Source organism: Nicotiana sylvestris, chromosome 4 (genome assembly GCF_000393655.2).
Source record: "Nicotiana sylvestris chromosome 4, ASM39365v2, whole genome shotgun sequence".
NCBI classification, from domain to species: Eukaryota; Viridiplantae; Streptophyta; class Magnoliopsida; order Solanales; family Solanaceae; genus Nicotiana; species Nicotiana sylvestris.
In genome coordinates, this window is record NC_091060.1 from 45,550,060 (window position 1) to 45,569,895 (window position 19,836).

A 19,836-nucleotide genomic window follows, 5' to 3' on the forward strand; every position below is an offset into this window, starting at 1 on the left:
CATAATTTGTTATTTACCCGTGTAGTTCACATTTTTACTACAAATTATATACCAATCCAAAAATAGGTAGATTTTGCCATTAAAAAAGCCCTAAAATGAAGGCACCAGATCTGATGTGATTCTGTCAACGATTTTATTCCAATTTTGAAACTGAAGGAAATCTCTCTTCCTGATGAAGGCACCAGATCTGATGAAGGCACCAGTTGCGTAATTCTCTTCTTCCTCAACAGAAAGAGATCTCTCTTCTCTCACGGGACTACAATTCTCAAAAATTGCAAGCTACTGAAGCTCAATACAAATTGTAGAATACAAAATTGCTCTTCGTCGATATCAGTACTCAAATTGTCGAAACTATATCTGTTCTTCGTCTTTTTTCCTATCAACTACACGAAATCATGTCAAAAATCCCAATAATGCTGAAATCGAGTGGTACTTGGGATAACTATGGCATATTTAGAGATTTTGAAGTTGATGCCATTGTGGTAGATGATAATGCAAGCTACGGAATTCTCAGTTCTACAATTGCAGAACAATTATCGATTGATACATCGGATAAAATTATAGAAATCAAATACATTGTGAACGAGAATTGTCCTCCAATGGAGATTAGGAATGATATGGGGGTTCGTGTGTACATGGAAACCAAAAAGGAGAATAAAAACTTAGGTTCGTATCCTTTATGTATAAGCGTAAGAGATTTCAATATGGAATTGGCAATCAACAATGAAAGCACCAGTGCAGGTATGTTTGATTCGACATTGCAGAGAGTTATGGTGTTACTATGTTATCTACAATATTACTACAATTACCTACAATTAAACTACAAAGCTCACATAGTACTGAAAAGGATAAAGCAATGTTGCTTTCAAAATTATCTACATAGAAACTACATTTATGAATTTATTGTTTGCAGGTTCGTCTGGATCCCTAAACTTACTTGAATTTCCATCCTCACCAGCTATAGAGGAATATCAAAGTGAAATAATAACTGAATCTACGCAAACATATATTGAAGAAGGACAAGTTTATCAGGACAAGCAAACAGTAGCTGCTGCAATGAAGAATTATTCAGTGATGCACAAGTTCCAGTTCAGAGTAAAAAGATCTAGTCATAGAAGGTATGTAGTTATTTGTGGATAATATATCAGCAAAATCAGTGTATGATTGAAGATAGGTGGGTTTTATAAATTGTAGATAAATTGTAGTCAGTTTGTAGTTAATTGTAGTTTTTCATAAATTTGTGTAAATATTGTATTTCTTTTGTAGCTACTGGCTTATATGTGTTGCTGAAAGCTGTAAATGGCATTTCAAGGCAACGTCAATTAATGATTCGGCAATGTTCAAGATAAGAAGTTTCAGCCGTCAACACACATGCTGCCTAATGGACGAAACATTCATACAGCGCAAACGTACTGCAGCAGTACTTGGTAGCATGGTCGTTCCAAAGTATTGTGATCCTAAGACTGTTTACACACCAAAGGACATACAAACTGACATGTTATCCGAACATGGACTGAACCTAAGCTACATGCAAGCATGGAGAGCAAAGGAAAAAGCTTTACAGTTTTTGAGAGGGAATCCGTGTGACTCCTACAACAAATTACCCAAATATTTTTATATTCTTGAGAAGAATTATCCTTGTTCTGTTGTTAAATTGAAGAAGGCAGCAGATGATTGCTTCTTATACGCATTTGTTGCTCTTTGTACATCAATAAATGGTTGGCAACATTGTAGGCCGGTAGTAGTGGTTGATGGGACATTCTTAAAGTCAGCCTACATGGGGATTATGCTGACAGCAAGCACCATGGATGCAGCAGGTAAATAATGGAATAATTTTGTACTTATTTTGTAGACAGTCTTTAAAATGCAGTTAAATTGTAGTTATGTTGTAGTTATTTTGTAGTTATATAAAAGAATGTAGTTAACTTGTCTATATTCTCAATATATATTGTAGTTGTTATTTAATCATATTTTATGTCTTAAAAATGTAGGTACTATTTTTCCCTTGGCATATGCTGTGGTTGATTCTGAAAACGACGCGTCTTGGAAGTGGTTCTTTGAGCAATTCAAGGAGGCATATGGTGAAAGACCTTCAATGTGTGTTGTTTCAGATAGGCATGAGAGTATACTGAAGGCAACATCAGTTGTCTATCCGGGCATGGCACACTACTCTTGCATGTGGCATATATGGACAAATATAAGGTCAAAATTCAAGAAGGGACATCTACAATTACATGAATTGTACTTTGCTACAGCACGGTCATACACTCTGGATGAATTTAATGAAAGGATGTTGAAGATTGAAGAGGTAGACCTGCGTGTAAAGTCTTACCTATATGATATTGGCTATCATAGATGGTCAAGAGTACATGCAACGGTGAATAGAACTTTTACTATGACGTCAAACATTGCCGAGTCGTTGAATGCTGTAACAAAAGATGCAAGAGAGCTGCCAATATTTGATATATTTGAGTATATGAGGACTCTTCTTGAACGTTGGACAAAAGAAAAGTTATCGAAGGCAAAGGGTACTTTCACATACCTTGGTCACAAATACAACAAAGAATTGGAAGACAACAGTACATTATCTCAGAAACTAAGGGTAAGATATTTTTTTTTGGTGCAGTAGAATCAAAAAAGTACTAGCTGCAGTTTTTCCAGATTGTAGTTAAACTGTAGTCAAATTGTCGGTAATAATAGTTTGTAGATGAGCTGTAATATATTTGTTGCTGATTTGTAGGTAAATTGTTGATAATCCATTTTAATGATTGATGTATTATTATTTCTGTTTGGTCTTCAATTGTAGGTGAGGGCTTCAACAGATCATATACATACTGTGTTAGATGGTGTGAAGCGGTACATTGTGTGTCTAGAAAACAAGAAATGTAGCTGTGGACAATTCCAACTTGATGAACTTCCATGTGCGCATGCTTTGGCAGCATTAAGGCATAGGAATGAAACATACGAAAACTATTGCTCTCCGTATTACACAAGGAAGAGCCTTCTGCTTACCTATGAAATGCCAGTAAATCCTCTTCCTGATGAAGGCAAATGGGATGTGCCACAACATATTTTGGATGAGGTAGTAAAGCCACCGGCGGGAGATAAAAGGCAACCAGGGAGACCTCACAAGGAATGATATAAAACATTTGATGAAATAAAGTCAAAAAAATACAAGGTGTCATGTGGCAATTGTGGAGGTGAAGGGCATAACAAAAGAACTTGCAAGAATATCATGTAGTTAGAATAGTTATTCAAAATAAATGTTAGTGAGCTCAAATTATCGGATTTTCTTGTGTAATTGTTTATGTTTTTGAAGATGAATAAGAAGTATAAACATCAATTTATGTATCTGCACTATTTATGTTTTTATGTATTCTGTCAAGCATCTAAAGTTGTCTTTTTTTTATAGAATAGTTAAACTTTAATATTTACTGTATACAAAAAAACTGATATTAATAAAGAATGCATTCAACGTAAATTGTATCCAGATTGTAGTGAATATGTAGTTTAACTGTGTTAGAACTGTAGTCCTGTTATTCATATGTAGAGGAGTTGTAGTTAAAATGTAGTTTAACGTAGTTTAAATGTAGATAAATTGAATTTTTTTGATAAACCTTGTTGATAAAAGATGGCTAAATTATTTATATGATTCCTGTATTTATTTTATCTTTATGTTGTGTAACAAATGACAGTTATATATAGATATTACTTGGCACTTGAAGGTATTTATAATAATAACTTGAAGATTAAAGTCAAATTGTAAGACAAAGTTGTTGCTGTAAAAATGTAATCAGAGTACTCGAGTATAATGTAATCAACAAAAAGTGTTGTAGAAAACCAAAACGACATATTTCCTACATTGTTTTCCAATTCAACTACCAAATTTCACAGACCAAACTAGGAACACAATAGTCTATTTCTTCTTTCGTTGCACTCTAGTCCTCTCGTTTTTTGCCGGAGCACCCTTCCTCCTTGCTAGCCTGCCAGTAACCTCACTCTCACTGATTGACCCATCTTCTTGCTTCTTTGTTGCATAGTCCCACAGTAGAGCTCCATAGCGTCTACGGTGTTGGTCAATATCAGAAAGATCTTCCTTTGGGATTGCCAAATCTCCAAGGCTAACATACTCCGCAAATGCAGCCACAAATACACCACAATCGCTGCATAAGATGAGAATTTTTCATTATATAACAAATGATTAAAATAAAATAATTAAACATATAGAAAGGGAGATTATTTTTTTACACTGAGCCTTCCTTTTGTTGTGGAATCTCAGCAACCATCCATTGTATGTCGAGAGGGTCCGTAACTGGTTTCTCGATGTATGCCTTTGTGCTCTTGAAGTTAATGTCTTTACGTTTACCATAGAAACCAGTGCATGACAAATACAGAGGGATAATGATTGAAAACTTGTCAACCAATGTCTCAACTGTTTTATGACGGTTTGCTCTCACCATGGAATCATAAACATAAAGTTGTCTGTCCTTTATGTCAAAAACTAGCAACAACCAATGGAAGTTCTCTACAAGGTTCACAGGTATGAGCACATAGTCAACAAGATCCCAGGCAACATTAGCAAGAATTCTGTACCCAAGAATATATTCTCCAACATCATCCTCGGGTTTAACAACCGAATACCTTTGTTCCGGTGGAGAACTTATGAACTTGTCATAGATTCTTTCAATCTTTGTCTTGAACAAGCAATCCGTGGTTGTGAACCTAGTATTATTGTTGGGGCCATATTTGCCTCTTTTTCGCAGATAATACATAATAACATCAATGTGCTGCCAAAATAGAATAAACATATACAATAAGGTACGGTGTAACCACACTTGTCTACAAGACAGCTACAGATTAACTACAATTTGAATTTATTAAAAACTCTAACAGATTGCTGCAAATTAGCTACACTATAACTACAGAAATATAACAGTTAGTCCAAGTACCTCACAAAATGTAATTTAATTGTAGTTTGTATGAACCATAGTGAACAAGTACTATATGTACAATTGACCCATCAGACTACAAAACAACTACACATTAACTATATTTATGCACTGTCTACATTTATTCACTATACAGAGGAACAAATGAAACATACCACCTAACTTAAGGTCCCAATAATCAGCAAGTTCAACCTACAGTTAATATTAATAGGCACAATCACAAGCTCTACAATATTACTACAAGGTAACTACAGTTGTGGTACACAGAGATTCCAAGTCAGTCAAAAGTACCAAAATTCCAGTTTGTACATACAATCATCATCACATATGATACATAAGGTCCATAAAAAGCAAAATTTCACAGCTGAGACATAAATATAGTAACATATATATGTTGTCTACAATATTACTACAATTACACATCATAGCTGAAAAATAAACTACAATTACACTACACAGCTGAAGACAAAACAGATATTGTGAATGATTATGTTCTTTATACTTACTGTGTTATTGATGACTTGTCTGGGGTGAGCAAGGGCATAAAACCAGTCCTTCTTATCAATCTTTTCACAACCAAAATCCAACCAAGGCTTGATTTGGTTATCCTTCTTGGAAAAGTAATATTTCCTCCTGTAATAACAAAAAAATATCAAATACAAAAAATTGACAAAATGAATTACAATTTTAAAGTATAAAAATGGTGAACAGACAGTGTAAAATGAAGCATTCATACCTCCTAGATACTTTATCACTACGAATGTATAACCAGTTGGTGAACCTTTCTGTCAATTCAGGATCTACATTTTCACCTATGACACTTGTGAAGGGGTGCTTGAGGTAAAAAAATTTAGGTCCACCAGATGTGCTGCCTCCAGAACTATACAAAGATGTGAAAGGTGATCGTGCATGTTTTCCCGGTTGCCTGGTTCTACCGGGATGAACAGGGGTTGATTCATCTGGTATGGGCTCGCCATACATGACCAACTGTGATAAGTTTTCTGGCAGCTCAAAGTCATCCAATGTCAAACCTTTGTTGTCAATGCCTTCAGGAACAACTTTTTTATCAATGCCTTCAGGAACAACTTCAGTCACAGTCACACCGTGAATTGGCGACTGTGGAACTTCACCTTCTGTAGATAAGTGTAGATCTATGTAGATATGAACAGTATTATGGAGTTATAGAGAATATAGAGAATATATTACCTGCTTGTTGTGTCTCAGCTACTTCATCAATTACTGGTTCTTCCTCAATATTTCCTTGTAGATGTTCTGCTGAAACTTCAGCTTGAATGAATAATTGGAAATAAGAATTGTAGATATATGTAGGAATATGTAGTTAAGGTGTAAATTATTAAAATTTTGCATAAAAACCTTATTGTAATGAAGGAATGGTTCTGTACCTGCTTTATATGCCTCAGCTGCTTCTTGGAAGTCAGGATATAAGTCAACATATGGTTGAAAATGTTCTGGAGAAATTGTAGGTGCAACACGTAGTAAAAAAATGATTAGTATAATTAAATAATGCTGTCTTGAAATTTGTAGATATGTATGTAGGAATTTTGTAGATACCTGTATTGCTTGTGCTTCCATGCAGTTGATCACCAGCATTGAACTGGAATTGCTGGTTGTTCTCTCCTTGATGTTGGTAATTATTTTTTGTTGAACTACCAGCAAACTACAATTTTGGGGAATATTTGAGACTACTTTATTCATATGTCTTAATTAGTCTTAGTACAAAATTATATGTAAATTCTTACCTTTGACTCGTCCAAATCAAACCTCTTGTTTATCACATTCATAACACCCTTCAAAGATTGATCTATGAGCTCTCGAAGGCTTGAGAGTTCCTCAAAAACAGCCTTCCTATAGGCATCTAACTTTCCATCAACCTAAAAATTAAATATATAATTAGTTGGTAATCTTATTCTAACTGCTACAGTTACACTACAATTCAACAAACTATAATTGTTATAGATTTATACCACAAATTAACTACAATGTATAACATACTATAATTGTTATGTAATGAAGTCAAAATGTAGCAAATTATGTCAATATATTGTAGTTATTCATAATACCTGCACAATCCCCTTTTCCAACTTCCTGAGCTTGCTACTGACAGATTCAATGTCCTCTTGACAATCTGTATATTTGGGTTCAAATGATGGAGAAGCAGCAGTTGGAACATGTGATGGTTGAGCACCATGTTCATCTTCATATTGAATCTTGTCTGGCAGATTAAGCACTCCAAGCTCTTCTCCAGATTCAATCATGTTTGTGAACTGAATGATGAAAATAACAGTTAATTCAAGTGACAAAAAAATGTAGATTCAATGTAGTTATTATGAATGTAATTGTAGCATCATACAAAAGTGGAAAAAAATACCTTGATCCACTCAGGCTTGATCATCTTCTCTTCAATTGCAGTTAACCAAATCTGCCCCTTTGTAGCTGACCATCTTAAAATGCGAGGTATAGATTCAGAACATCTCGTAGCAAGCTCGGTGCTGACGGACGAGCAACACTCATATAGCCACACTTGCAAGGCTAATGAGCATCCCCGTATCAGATAAGAATGTACATGGGGATTAAGACGATGTCGGACAGATTCAATAACCTGCTTGAAGGATTTGATACCCCATGGGTATGACTCAAAATTACCAGACTCTATTAGAAAGAACATAAACTTGTCTATGAAAGTCACATGGTCTTTATCAGAAGGACAAACAAAAAATTCCAACATATAAAGAATGCACAACTTCACCGCATCCACATCGTTTGCCCATGCTTTATTAGTCACTACATTTTTCAAATGCCATTTCTCAACCCTTTCTTTGTTCGGAAAATATGTATTCATTAAAGGGCTAACATAGGTGGAAGTGTAACCATAGTCTGAAAACTTATTCACACAATTAAGACCAGTTATCAACCCAAATTCTCTCAAGGAAAAATTCAATTTTTCACCCTTAAATAGTACTGAAAAATATGAGTCAGTAGACTTTGTCAATTCATACTTCATCAGAAGATGAAGTGATTGGTTTTGCATACAGATTGTGGGGAGACCTAATAAGTAACCAAAACAAGTTTTTTTGAAAACCCTTAAAGCATTCGGAGAGAGTAAAGCTTGTATCTGGCTAGGTATGCTAGGATCACACAAACCTGTGGAATCTAAGCACACCATAATCAATATTTTGTTGTGCAAAGTAAGGTCCATTCTGTAGAAAATATAAAATTAATGAACATTAGTAGTTTGCATAAAAAGGAAACAGTAATCTACATATAACTACATGACAAATACAAAATATAACTAGAAGAAGAATAGCCTACCCACACCTATAACTACAAAACAATAACAGAAGAACAATGCACGTGTAAACATTATCTACAGGATGTAACAGTTACTTCAAGTATCTCACATAAATGTAGATTAACTGTAGTTAGAATGAAGTTAAATATATGAGCTATACAGGCTACAATAAAAAATATCATATCTACAACTTAACCATCAGACTACACAGCAACTACAAACTAACTACATTTATACACTGTCTAAGAGTCACAGTTCCAATTAAACTACAAATTTGAGACAAAGAATCTACAAAACAGTTACTTCAAGTAACTCACAAAATGTAGAATAATTGTATTTAGAATGAAGTTAAATATATGAGCTATACAGGCTACAATAAAAAATATCATATCTACAATTTAACCATCAGACTACACATCAACTACAAACTAACTACATTTATACACTGTCTAAGAGTCACAGTTCCAATTAAACTACAAAATTGAGACAAAGAATCTACAAAATTAGGACAACACCACATTTTACCAAAATACACTTGAACAATCAAAGAAGAACAATGCACGTGTAAACATTATCTACAGAATGTAACAGTTACTTCAAGTAACTCACAAAATGTAGATTAATTGTATTTAGAATGAAGTTAAATGTAGCAGCAATACAGGTTGCAATGAAAAATACCATCTCTACAATTTAACGATCAGACTACAAATCAACTACAAACTAACTACAGTTATAGACTGTCTAATAATCACAGTTCCATTAAACCTACAAAATTGCGACAAATAATCTACAAAATTAGGACAATACCACATTTGGCCAAAAAACTCTTGAACACTAAATTAACACTTGAACAACAGATTTTTACAACCAAAATCAAACTACAAAACAGTGAGGAAACATAATAGTGTTTACCTTTATTGAAATATTTTGGTGAACCAATTTTGGTAATTTTGTTGAGGGTTTCTTCTTTTTTGGTTTTGATGAAGAAGGAGAGACCTTGTGTTTTTTCACAGATGGAACTTTGGGGGAATCATCTACAAAATCGTCATCTACACTCAACTCTTTCCCCTTGCGTTTGAGTTGTTTCTCGACTAGTTTATCAACTCCACCAACATCAACATCGTGCAAATGCTTGCTTCTCATTTCCGCATGAATTTGTCTAGGAGATGAAATACCAGTAGTTTGTTCACTTGCATGCGTCGATTGTAGGTTTTTGGGTGGTGATTTTGGTGTTAAAACACCCAAATCAAAGGTTGGAATATCAGCTAATATAGCTTTTGATGATTTTTTTGGGGAGTGTTGGTTTTTTTCATGATTTAGGAGTTGAAGACAAAGATGGAAGTGAATTCAAATCGTGGGGGATACAACTGAAGGTAATTAAGTGAAGAAGAAAGTGATGGTAATTGTGGGTGAAAAGAGATTGTACGAGAATGGGGGAAAAACTGAAGGTAAATCGTAGGGGTGGGGGGAATTAACTGAAGGTAAATCGTAGGGGGTGTGGGGGGTGGGAGGAGAGAGAGGCGGGTAAACGAAATAACGTGAAAATACGGTCCTACAATCATGCCTACAATAAATGAAGGAATAATTATACCCTTAATTTGAATTATGGTATATAAATGGTAATTGGGTATGCTTAAATGTAATTAACACAATCCTTAAACAATGAAGGTAATAAGGTTTGATATATGGTATAGATAGGTAAAAATCCCAAAAAAATATGCACGTTAGTTACATTCTGTCTAAGGTATTAGGACTTTTTACATGGCCCAAAGAACGAAAGGTATAATAAGTAGAACTTTAGTTGATTTAAAAATTCTAAAAATTAGGAAAATAATTAAATAACTATTTTGTCTCGTGTGAAATTATTTTTTAAAGGATATAAAAGGCAAAAGATATTTTACTAAGGACATTCGTGATTTTAATATAGTATTGATTAATTGATGATTAATGATATATATATATTGGACGAGCAGCCATATATGTTAAAACTCTCTTGATCTTCGCCCGTAAAGTTAGTGCTTAAATAATTTTTGTGAACAAGTTTAGGTGACAAGTTATGTACTTTTCTATTTTCTTTGTATGGTAAGTATTTGAGAAAATATTTTTAGATCTTTTCTTGTTTGGTTGAATGCATATTAAGCGTCCTAAAAATATCCCACGGAAAAGGTCCTAAAACAGTAAGACGACTTCTCTCTCTCCAGCGGTGGTATTCCCCTTCTCACTGCAGTATTATGATTTTTGTGTAGTGATACATTCTATGTCCCGTTTGACTGTGATCTATACCGGTAAGTCTAATTATACTCCTAAGTTCTCTTTTACCGGTGGATCTAGGATTTTTATAATATAAGTGTACCACTAAAAAATATGAGGAAAAAAGTATTAAGTCGGAATTGATCCCTACTCCTTTACGTAAATAACTCAGCATTTAACTAACTGCACTAATTAGTCTATTTGGAGCACGAATGCCAAGGAGATAATCTTAGATCAATATATATATATATAATACCAAGTTTGGCGGAGAGATCATGAGTTTAGATACCGCATATATTGGGCTATAAATCTGCCCCTGCTCCTGCTATGCTGTCTTGGCTGATATTTGGATATTTTCAAGCCTGGTTTATATGTTGATGGTTGATTGTTATAAAATTTTACGGAACAAAGTCTAATGTTACAACTGCTTTTTCATTTAGTTCTATTGTAGTTTTTTTTGAGCAAATAGGAAATATATATTAAAAGTTAAGGAACATGCCGTACATGCGTTTCGTAGTTAATGTCACATAGGACACTTTTATTACCTAAACTTGTTAAAGTATTACAAGCATCATAGGATAAAAGTTTTCTAAAAACATATTGTTCTAGTACATCATGTTCTATTAGGATTTTAACATCTGTTGGTGGATCAACAAAAAATTTCTTCTTGGGATTAGCAATTCCCATTTGTGCTAGCTGGTGAGCTATCTTATTCCCTTGTCGGAACTCGTGCTGGAGGATGACCTGCTTCTGTTGGTGCATTAACAACCTGCATTTATTGATAGTGTTAGCATAAAGATTATTGCCTTGTTGGATTGATAGGATTACCTCCGTGGAATCTGTTTCAATTTGTAGTGGAAACAACCCCCAATCATAGGTTGTTTTTAGTCATTCTAGTAGGGCTTTGATCTCAGCTTGTAGACAATTGTTTGCATGTGCATATTTGGTATAGCCAACCGTCCAGTGGCCCTTAGCATTCCTGATTATACCACCTAGGCCACAAATTTGCATATTTTTGTGGAAACTTGCATCAATATTTAATTTAAATCATCCCATTAGAGGTTTATGCCATTTAACATTGATATGGAGTTTTGGAGATGGAAACATACTTTTTTCAGTTAGGAGACGAAATCCAATAGCTCTTTCCATGATGTGATTAATGTTTATAGGGAGATTTGTATTTTTCTGGTTGTTGCTATTCCTATTAATCCAGATATGCCAGATAGCAAAAGGGAAGAAGAGATTTCAATTTAAAAAATTATTAGTGAGGGGGTAGCTAAATTTTTTTAATTGGATTAACCAGTGATCACCATCTTCCTTATAGGAATTCTGCCATCCAAGCATGTCCCAAAGTTGTTTGCTGGCTTGGCACGTGAAGAAGATATGTGTTATGGATTCATCTATATGGTTTCGACATATAGGACAGTGAGGGTCAATATTAAGACCAATTTTTGCTAGATATTGTCTACAAGAAATTCTATTGTGAAGACATTGCCAAAGGAAGAATTTGATTTTATTAGGTCATATCAAGTCCCAAATCCAACTAAAATCAATTTTCCTGCCCTCATTTGTGTTCATTAATGAATTGCAAGTTTTGCTTGTAAAGAAGCCTTTTGTATTTATGGACCAAATAGGGATGTTGCCATTAGGACTTTTAACAAGAATTTTAACCTTTGATATGGAGTCTTTGATATCTTCTGGTAGATTGAGGGATATATTAGTAAAGTGTCAATTTTTGCCATCAAAGATGTCTCTTATTCTTAAAGAGTAGTCATAAAGGGCCTTCTATTGTATTTCTAAGGCTTCCCAAGTTAGGAATCCAATTGTTCTCCCAAATATTCATGTTTGAGTGGTGATGAAGTTGCCAAATGATACCTTTGGAACATAGCTCCCACCCCTTTTGAATACTTTTCCATATAAACGAAGTACTTCTAGTGTTATAGTTGTTAGCATAGGCACTAATAATAAAGTGTGCCCGTGGGGTGGTGAGGTTCGTAATGGCTCTCCGGGCTAGGCTGGCAAAGTTGCAAACATTTTTATCTTTGGCTCTATAGAGTCCTAGGCCTCCTTTGTTTTTTGGTTGGCAAATGGTGGACCATTTAATGAGGTGAATTTTTCTCTTCTCATTTGTAGTACCCCATATGAAATCCCTTTGAACTTTGTCAATTTTTTAAGAATGTTCATAGGGAGGAGGGTAAATTACATGTAGTGGTTTGGAATTGAGTTTAGACAAGAAAGAGAGAGAGTTGTCCGGCCTGCTATATTCAAAAGTTTATTTTCCAAGCCATTAATTTGGCTCTCATTTTGTCAATAATGAATTGATAACCTTTTGGTCTAGGGTATTTGCTTAGAATAGGAAAGCCTAGATAAGTACTAAAGGAATCACTTTTTTTAATATTCAAAATATTGGTAATCTCATTAGTAAGAGTTTGAGGACTATTATTGGAGAAGATAATTTTTGACTTTGAGGTGTTAATACATTGCCCTAAAAGATTACAAAAGAGGTCTAAGCCTTTTTGAATTGTATGGCTTGATTTCATATTGGCTCTAGCCATTAGTGTGAGATCATCAGCAAAGAAAAGGTGAGAAAACTTGGGGCTTTTTTTCCTATGCAATTGGATCCCAATTCCTAACATCAACTTGATGGTTTATATATCGTGACAATATTTCTAGTCAGAGGATGAAGACATATGGAGATATAGGATCTCCTTGTCTGATTCCCCAACTTGGTTTGAAAAAGGTTGTAGTAGAGCCATTCACTAGAACATCTATGGAACTGGTTGAGATGCAGTTTAAGAGAAGTTTTTTAAATTTTGGAGGGAAATTGAAGTAGGTTAATGTGTGATGCACAAAAGACCATTCTAACCGGTCAAAAGCCTTTTCAAGGTCAATTTTAGGAGCATATGACCTTGCTTCCCTTTTAATTTATGCATTTTTAAAACAAGCTCCTGTATGATAATAGCATTATCCGACGCCCTTCTATTTTTTATAAAGCTGGCTTGGCAAGGGCTAATAAGCTGATTAAGGAAAGGTTTTAGGCGATTTGCAAGGATTTTTGTGATTACTTTATAAATAGTGTTGCAAAGGCCAATAGGTCTAAAAAATTTTATGTTATTAGCATTGGGTATTTTTGGAATTAGGCAGAGGTAAGTTTTGTTAAGTTCTGGGGGAATCTCTTGATTTCTAAAGATGTCATGGTACAAGTTTGTTACAGAGGGTCCTATTATATCCCAATACCTTTGAAAAAAGAATGGATGGAGGCCATCTGTTCCATGCGTTTTGAAAGGTTTAAAGGAGAAAATGGCTTTTTTGATCTCAATACTAAGTAAGGGATTATCTAGACCATTGAGGTTTAAGGAGGTTTGAGAGTTGTTTTTAGAGAACTAACCTTACTAGAATTGATGTGAGAAGTGGTTAAAATAGTAGTGAAATAGTTACAAACATGAGAGGTGACTAGATGAGGATCGTTAATCCAATTTCCTGCTTCGTCTTTAAAGAAGTTGATCTTATTTCTTCTTTTTCTATTGGAGGCGGAAATGTTGAAAACTTTGGTGTTCGCATCTCCCTCGTTTAACCACATAACCCTTGACCTTAATTTCCAATAGTCCTTTTCTATTTTTAGTAAATTATTGAAGTCTTTTTCTAGGTTGGTTTCTAGGGTTTGGAGTGTCGCTCCCCCTTTTTCTCGCGAAAACGGGTTTATGACATTTGGAAGGACAACTCGTTCCCTTTCGGGAATTGGGTTTGAAGTGAAGAGTCGCCACCTAATGATTTGAGTGCATTAGGACACTAGGGAAGGTTTGATTTGAACAACCAGAGATTGGGTAATGGCTTGAAATTATCTCAAGGGGAAGGTGTTAGGTACCCCTCAAGATCCACTAGTGTGGTTCCCGACCATGCTATTATTGTGACTTTAAGTACAAATAACACATAGGCAAATAAAGGCTTCAAATAATAGGGGGGTTTTCACGTAATAAACAAAAGTAAGAAAAAGAAACTAAAAGAGTTGATCTTCTTAAAAGAAATGGTTTAAAAAGATTTAAAAGAAACAAAGAAAACAAAGGAAAGGGGGTCCTAGGTTTATTAATAATATGGATCAGCCCACACAACATCCGGTAATCACTCCTCAGTGAGGGGCTACACGTGATGTTATTGCGTGGTCATCATATCCATATCTACCCTTTCCCACCCTTTTAAGGTATTAAAGAGCGGAATGGTCTCGTTTACTTATTGTATGCTATTACCTGTCCCAATCCTATTAGCCCCGGAGGCACTTGGGACTACTAATCTTAGAGGGAGGAGGTATTGGGCTTATTTGTGGTTTCAAAAAGTAAAATACTAAGGCGACAAACAAAAACCTTATAGCAAGTTTGGGGAAACATATAAACAAATGAAAGGGCTCAAACAGACCTACTTTAAACCAAAGAAAGCACATAATATAGCATGACTTGCATGTACTGTTTAAGGTCTGATTAAAACTTAAAGGGTCGAGACAGACTGATTTATTACATAGTTAAGATAAGAAGCTCGAATCAGGCCTGCCTGCTGGTTGTAGCATATAAAATCTGATTCAGTTTATAAACTTTCACCCTATGGCTTGCCTAAGTGTTAGACGAAGACCCTATAGGTATGATATCTACTGATTCCAGAAACAATGAAGTAAACATGAATACATACTGGTTTAAGAAAAAAATCGTTTGTTATTAAAGAAAGGCGAGTTTTAGCAAAAGAACACAAGTCATTTGTGACTGGTTTTAAACTTATAAGCAAATGAAGCGGTTCAGATTCGATTAAAGCTCCTATAGGCATGATTTCTATGTGTTGTCTATTTTGGACACTTTTACAGACATAGCAAGAGTGCAGAAATTCTATAGGCATGACATCTAAATGTTGTACTTTGTTTAAGCCTACGAACATGATATCTAGATGCAGTTAGTTATTTAAGACCTATAAACATGTTTGCCTAGTAACAGATGCATATGCAGGATGCGAATTTCCAGTTAACTATGATCATGGTATCTATATGAGAGATGCAAAAATTTAACTATAGGCAGGATATCCATATGAATGCAGAATTTCAGAAAACTATAGGTAGGATATCTATATGGGTGCAGAGTTCCTTATAGGCATGGTATCTACATATGAAAGTGCAGAATTTCTATAGGTAGGATATCTATGTGATATGCAGGGATCTTGTGTTTGATCTTGAAGGTTTCACACACGACTTTCATCAAGTCACTGTTGAGGTTGGAACCGTTATCAGTGACAATTGACTCCTGGATCCCGAACCGGCAAACGATACGGTCGCGGACAAAGTCTACCACAATCTTAGTCACTGCTCTATAAGATGCTGCATCAACTCATTTGGTGAAATAATCAATTGCTACTAGGATAAACCTATGCCCGTTTGATGCGGCAGGTTCGATTGGTCCGATAATATCTATTCCCCAGGCGGCGAATGTCCACGGTGAGCTTGTTACATTAAGCTCATTTGGAGGCACCTTTATCATGTATGCATGTATCTGGCAGCAGTGGCACTTTCGGACATACTGGATGCAGTCTGTTTCCATAATTATCCAAAAGTAACCAGCTCGGAGTATTTTCTTTGCTAAAACAAAACCATTCATATGTGGACCGCAGGTCCCTGCATGAATTTCCTCTAATAGCCTGGATGCTTCCTTTGCGTCGACATACATTAGCATTCCCAAATCAGGAGTCCTCCTGTACAGGATTCCTCCGCTGTGAAAGAAATTGTTGGATAACCTCCAAAGCGTGTGCTTCTGAGTAGCGTTTGTGAGTTATGGGTATTCTCCTTTTGCCAAGTATTCCTTGATATCATGAAACCAAGGCTTTCCGTTTGCTTCTTCTTCGACATGAGCACAATAAGAGGGCTGATCATGGATCTTTACCAGAATGGGATCAATGAAATTCTTGTCTGGATATTGTATCATGGATGATAGGGTAGCCAGTGCATCGGCGAATTCATTCTGGACCCTGGGAACGTGCTGGAATTCTGTCTTTGTGAACCTTTTTCTCAACTCCTGTACATGATGCAGATAAGAGAGTATCTTGGCATTCTTGGTCGCCCATTCTTCTCGGACCTGATGTATAAGCAAGTGTGAATCCCCAATTACTAGCAACTCTTGGATGTTCATGTCAATGGCCATCTTAAGCCCTAAGATGCAAGCTTCGTACTCAGCTATGTTGTTGGTGCACAGGAACTAGAGCTTGGCAGATACTGGATAATGCTGACCTGTTTTTGATACTAGGACTGCTCCTATGCCAACTCCTTTGAAATTTGCTGCTCCATCGAAAAATATTCTCCAACCGTCATAGGATTCTGCAATGTCTTCTCCTATGAATGATACCTCTTCATCAGAAAAATATATTTTCAGGGGTTCGTATTCTCCGTCCACGGGATTTTCAGCAAGGTGATCTGCTAGTGCCTGTCCTTTGATTGCTTTCTGAGTCACGTAGGCAATGTCAAATTCACTCAATAGGATTTGCCACTTGGCCAGCTTTCCAGTGGGCATGGGCTTCTGAAAGATGTACTTCAAGGGATCCATTCTTGATATGAGATATGTAGTACAAGCACAGAAGTAGTGCCTCAACTTCTGAGATACCCAAGTCAAAGCACAACAGGTGCGCTCTAACAGAAAATACCGAGCCTCGTATCAGGTGAACTTCTTACTGAGGTAATAGATGGCCTGCTCCTTCCCCCCTGTTTCATCATGCTGCCCCATAACACAACCGAACACTCCATCCAATACTGCAAGGTAGAGTAATAGAGGTCTACCCAGCTCAGGTGGAACTAAGATTGGTGGTGTTAATAGGTATTCCTTGATTCTGTCGAAAGCTTTTTGGCAATCATCAGTCCATGTGGTAGCGGTGTCCTTCTTCAACATCTTAAAGATCGGCTCACAGATGATCGTAGATTGTGCTATGAACCGGCTGATGTAGTTAAGTCTCCCCAGGAAGTTCATTACTTCCTTCTTGTTCTTTGGTGGTGGCAGTTCTTGAATAGCTTTGACCTTAGATGGATACAGTTCTATCCCTCGGTGACTCACAATGAATCCAAGTAGCTTTCCAACAGGAACCCCGAATGCACACTTTGCGGGATTCAGTTTCAGGTTGTACCTTCGCAGTTTATTGAAGAATTTCCTCAAATCTTCCATGTGATCAGTGGCTTTCTTGGACTTAACAATAATATCATCTACATACACCTCTATCTCCTTGTGTATCACATCATGGAAGATGGTAGTCATGGCCCTCATGTATGTGGCCCCTGCATTCTTTAACCCAAACGGCATCATCTTATAAGAATACATTCCCCACGCCGTAATGAAGGCCGTTTTCTCAGCATCTTCTTCATCCATCCAGATCTGATGACACCCAGCGAAATAATCTACAAATGATTGCAACTCATGCTTGGCGCAATTGTCAATCAGGATGTATATGTTTGACAAGGGGAAGTCATCCTTTGGACTGGCCTGATTGAGACCCCGATAGTCGACACAGACTCTGACTTTCCCATCCTTCTTTGGCACCAGCACAATATTGGCTAACCATGTCGGATATTCTACTACCCTGAGGACCTTAACTTTGACCTGCTTAGTGACTTCTTCCTTGATTTTCAGACTCGTGTCGAGTTTAAACCTTCTGAGCTTCTATTTTACCGGTGGACATGTCGGATCAGTTGGCAGTTTGTGGGCCATAATAGATGTGCTCAAACCAGTCATGTCATCATATTACCAGGTGAATATGTCCTCATATTCCTTCAGAAATTCTGTGTATTCTTCCTTTTCTGACGGTGACAAATGAACGTTGATCCGAGTTTCTTTGGCATTTTCTGCATCTCCCAGGTTAACAATCTCAGTCTCTCCAGGTTGGACTTAGGTCTGTTCTCAAAATTTTCAACCTTTTTAACAATCTTTTCAGGTATATCATCTCCTCTGAATCTATATCCGTTTATTACGTTGTCTCATTGCATGTCATAGTCATTGGTTCATCAAGATAGGTAATAGTAATGTTGTATAAGTAAAGTAATGAGAGAAAATAATAAGAGTAAGATTTGTAAGGAAACCGAAATGCTTTGATAAATTTCATAATTGTTTTGAACATTGGAAGATCTTATTGCAAAAATTCAAAATGCGAAAGGAAAATCAACTAGTAAAAATAAAAGATAGTGCATGATGCTTTGTTCAGCCTTGCTACCCTGAGGCTTTCCGGGATTTGGTAGTTTTGATGGTCCAATTTTTGAGGCATGCTCCTCTGCTAGCTGCCTGTATGGAAGGGCCTTCCTTCCCCTCCTCCTCGAAAATGACACAACAATCCATGTCATCTTCTTCTAGGAACAAATTCCTCACTGCTGCCAGTGCTTCCTCTTCTTCCGACCCACAGATAACATCGGCCGGTTGGAAAGTCTGCTCCAAATGTGGTATTGGCTGCTCCAGCTGGTAGTATGGACCGCGCCATGGTGGCGACCAGTTGTTGAATTCCTCCCAAGTATACTCTTATCCCAGATCGAAAGTGGTGCCATGTTTCTTCAGTTTGATCGGCTTGGCGATTCCTTAGAGGTTCTTGCCAAGCCCCTTGCCAAGCTCATATCCGCTCCAGTTCAATATGCTTTCAATTTTGTTGTCCCACCATTTGTCTTTGTCAACGACATTGACTCCCTCGATGTGGTGATAAGTTTCCCTGCCTATCTTTCTCCTTCCTCTAAACGCTAGGATGGTTTGGCGACTGTATATGGGATTGCTACCGTCGCAGTGAATGATCACCTCTTGGTGGTTCCACTCAAATTTCACTGCCTGATGTAGTGTTGATGCTACAACCCTAGTAGAATGAATCCACGGTCGTCCCAACAACAAGTTGTAAGATGTCAGCACGTCTATAACTTGAAAATCAACGTCGAACCAAGTAGACCCCATTTGCAAACACAGGCTGATTTCCCCAATGGTGGATCTTTGGGAACCATCAAAAGCTTTAACATTGATGGCCCCATCCTTGATCTCATGCAGCCCCTTCCCCAATGTTCTGAGTGTTAACAACGGACAAATATTGAGGTTGGACCCTCCATCAATCAAGATCTTAGTGATAAAATAATCTTCGCATTGCACGGTGATGTGCAATGCTTTGTTGTGACTCAACCCTTCTGGTGGCAGCTCATCTTCATGAAAAGTGATCTTGTGACTTTCCAATACCTGCCCTACCATGTTTGCCATTTCTCCTCCGGTGATATTGCTTGGTACATATGCCTCACTCAGCACCTTCAACAAGGCATTCTTATGTGCATCAGAACTCTGCAGCAAAGCTAGAATAGAAATA

The 19,836-nt window shown here is 36.5% G+C and overlaps 2 protein-coding genes across 2 annotated transcripts; one reads left to right on the forward strand and one right to left on the reverse strand.

Moving 5' to 3' along the window:
• The first annotated feature begins 395 nt into the window (after positions 1-395).
• On the forward strand, positions 396-3,139 carry LOC138889497 (uncharacterized). Its single transcript, XM_070172810.1, has 5 exons — positions 396-741; positions 914-1,118; positions 1,267-1,817; positions 1,992-2,602; positions 2,807-3,139. The coding sequence occupies exons 1-5, from the start codon at positions 396-398 to the stop codon at positions 3,137-3,139; spliced, it is 2,046 nt and encodes a 681-aa protein (XP_070028911.1).
• A 777-nt stretch (positions 3,140-3,916) lies between these two features.
• Positions 3,917-6,395, reverse strand: LOC104244727 (uncharacterized). The gene is made up of 5 exons (XM_070172811.1): positions 6,353-6,395; positions 5,686-6,082; positions 5,456-5,582; positions 4,249-4,787; positions 3,917-4,163 (listed from the first exon to the last, which is right to left on the reverse strand). Exons 2-5 carry the CDS (start codon positions 5,928-5,930, stop codon positions 3,917-3,919), a joined length of 1,158 nt encoding a protein of 385 aa, XP_070028912.1. The 5' UTR covers positions 5,931-6,082; positions 6,353-6,395.
• Between the last annotated feature and the right edge of the window lie 13,441 nt (positions 6,396-19,836).

Excerpts from the sequence above, each read along its gene's own strand:
- LOC104244727 (XM_070172811.1), bottom strand. The coding sequence starts at position 5,930 with ATGTATGGCGAGCCCATACCAGATGAATCAACCCCTGTTCATCCCGGT. Across the intron at positions 4,788-5,455 it reads GACAAGTCATCAATAACACA|CACATTGATGTTATTATGTA; the intron begins GTAAGTATAAAG and ends CTATTTTGGCAG. Across the intron at positions 4,164-4,248 it reads CAACAAAAGGAAGGCTCAGT|CGATTGTGGTGTATTTGTGG; the intron begins GTAAAAAAATAA and ends CATCTTATGCAG.
- LOC138889497 (XM_070172810.1), top strand. The coding sequence starts at position 396 with ATGTCAAAAATCCCAATAATGCTGAAATCGAGTGGTACTTGGGATAAC. Across the intron at positions 1,119-1,266 it reads AAAAGATCTAGTCATAGAAG|CTACTGGCTTATATGTGTTG; the intron begins GTATGTAGTTAT and ends TTTCTTTTGTAG. Across the intron at positions 1,818-1,991 it reads AAGCACCATGGATGCAGCAG|GTACTATTTTTCCCTTGGCA; the intron begins GTAAATAATGGA and ends TTAAAAATGTAG.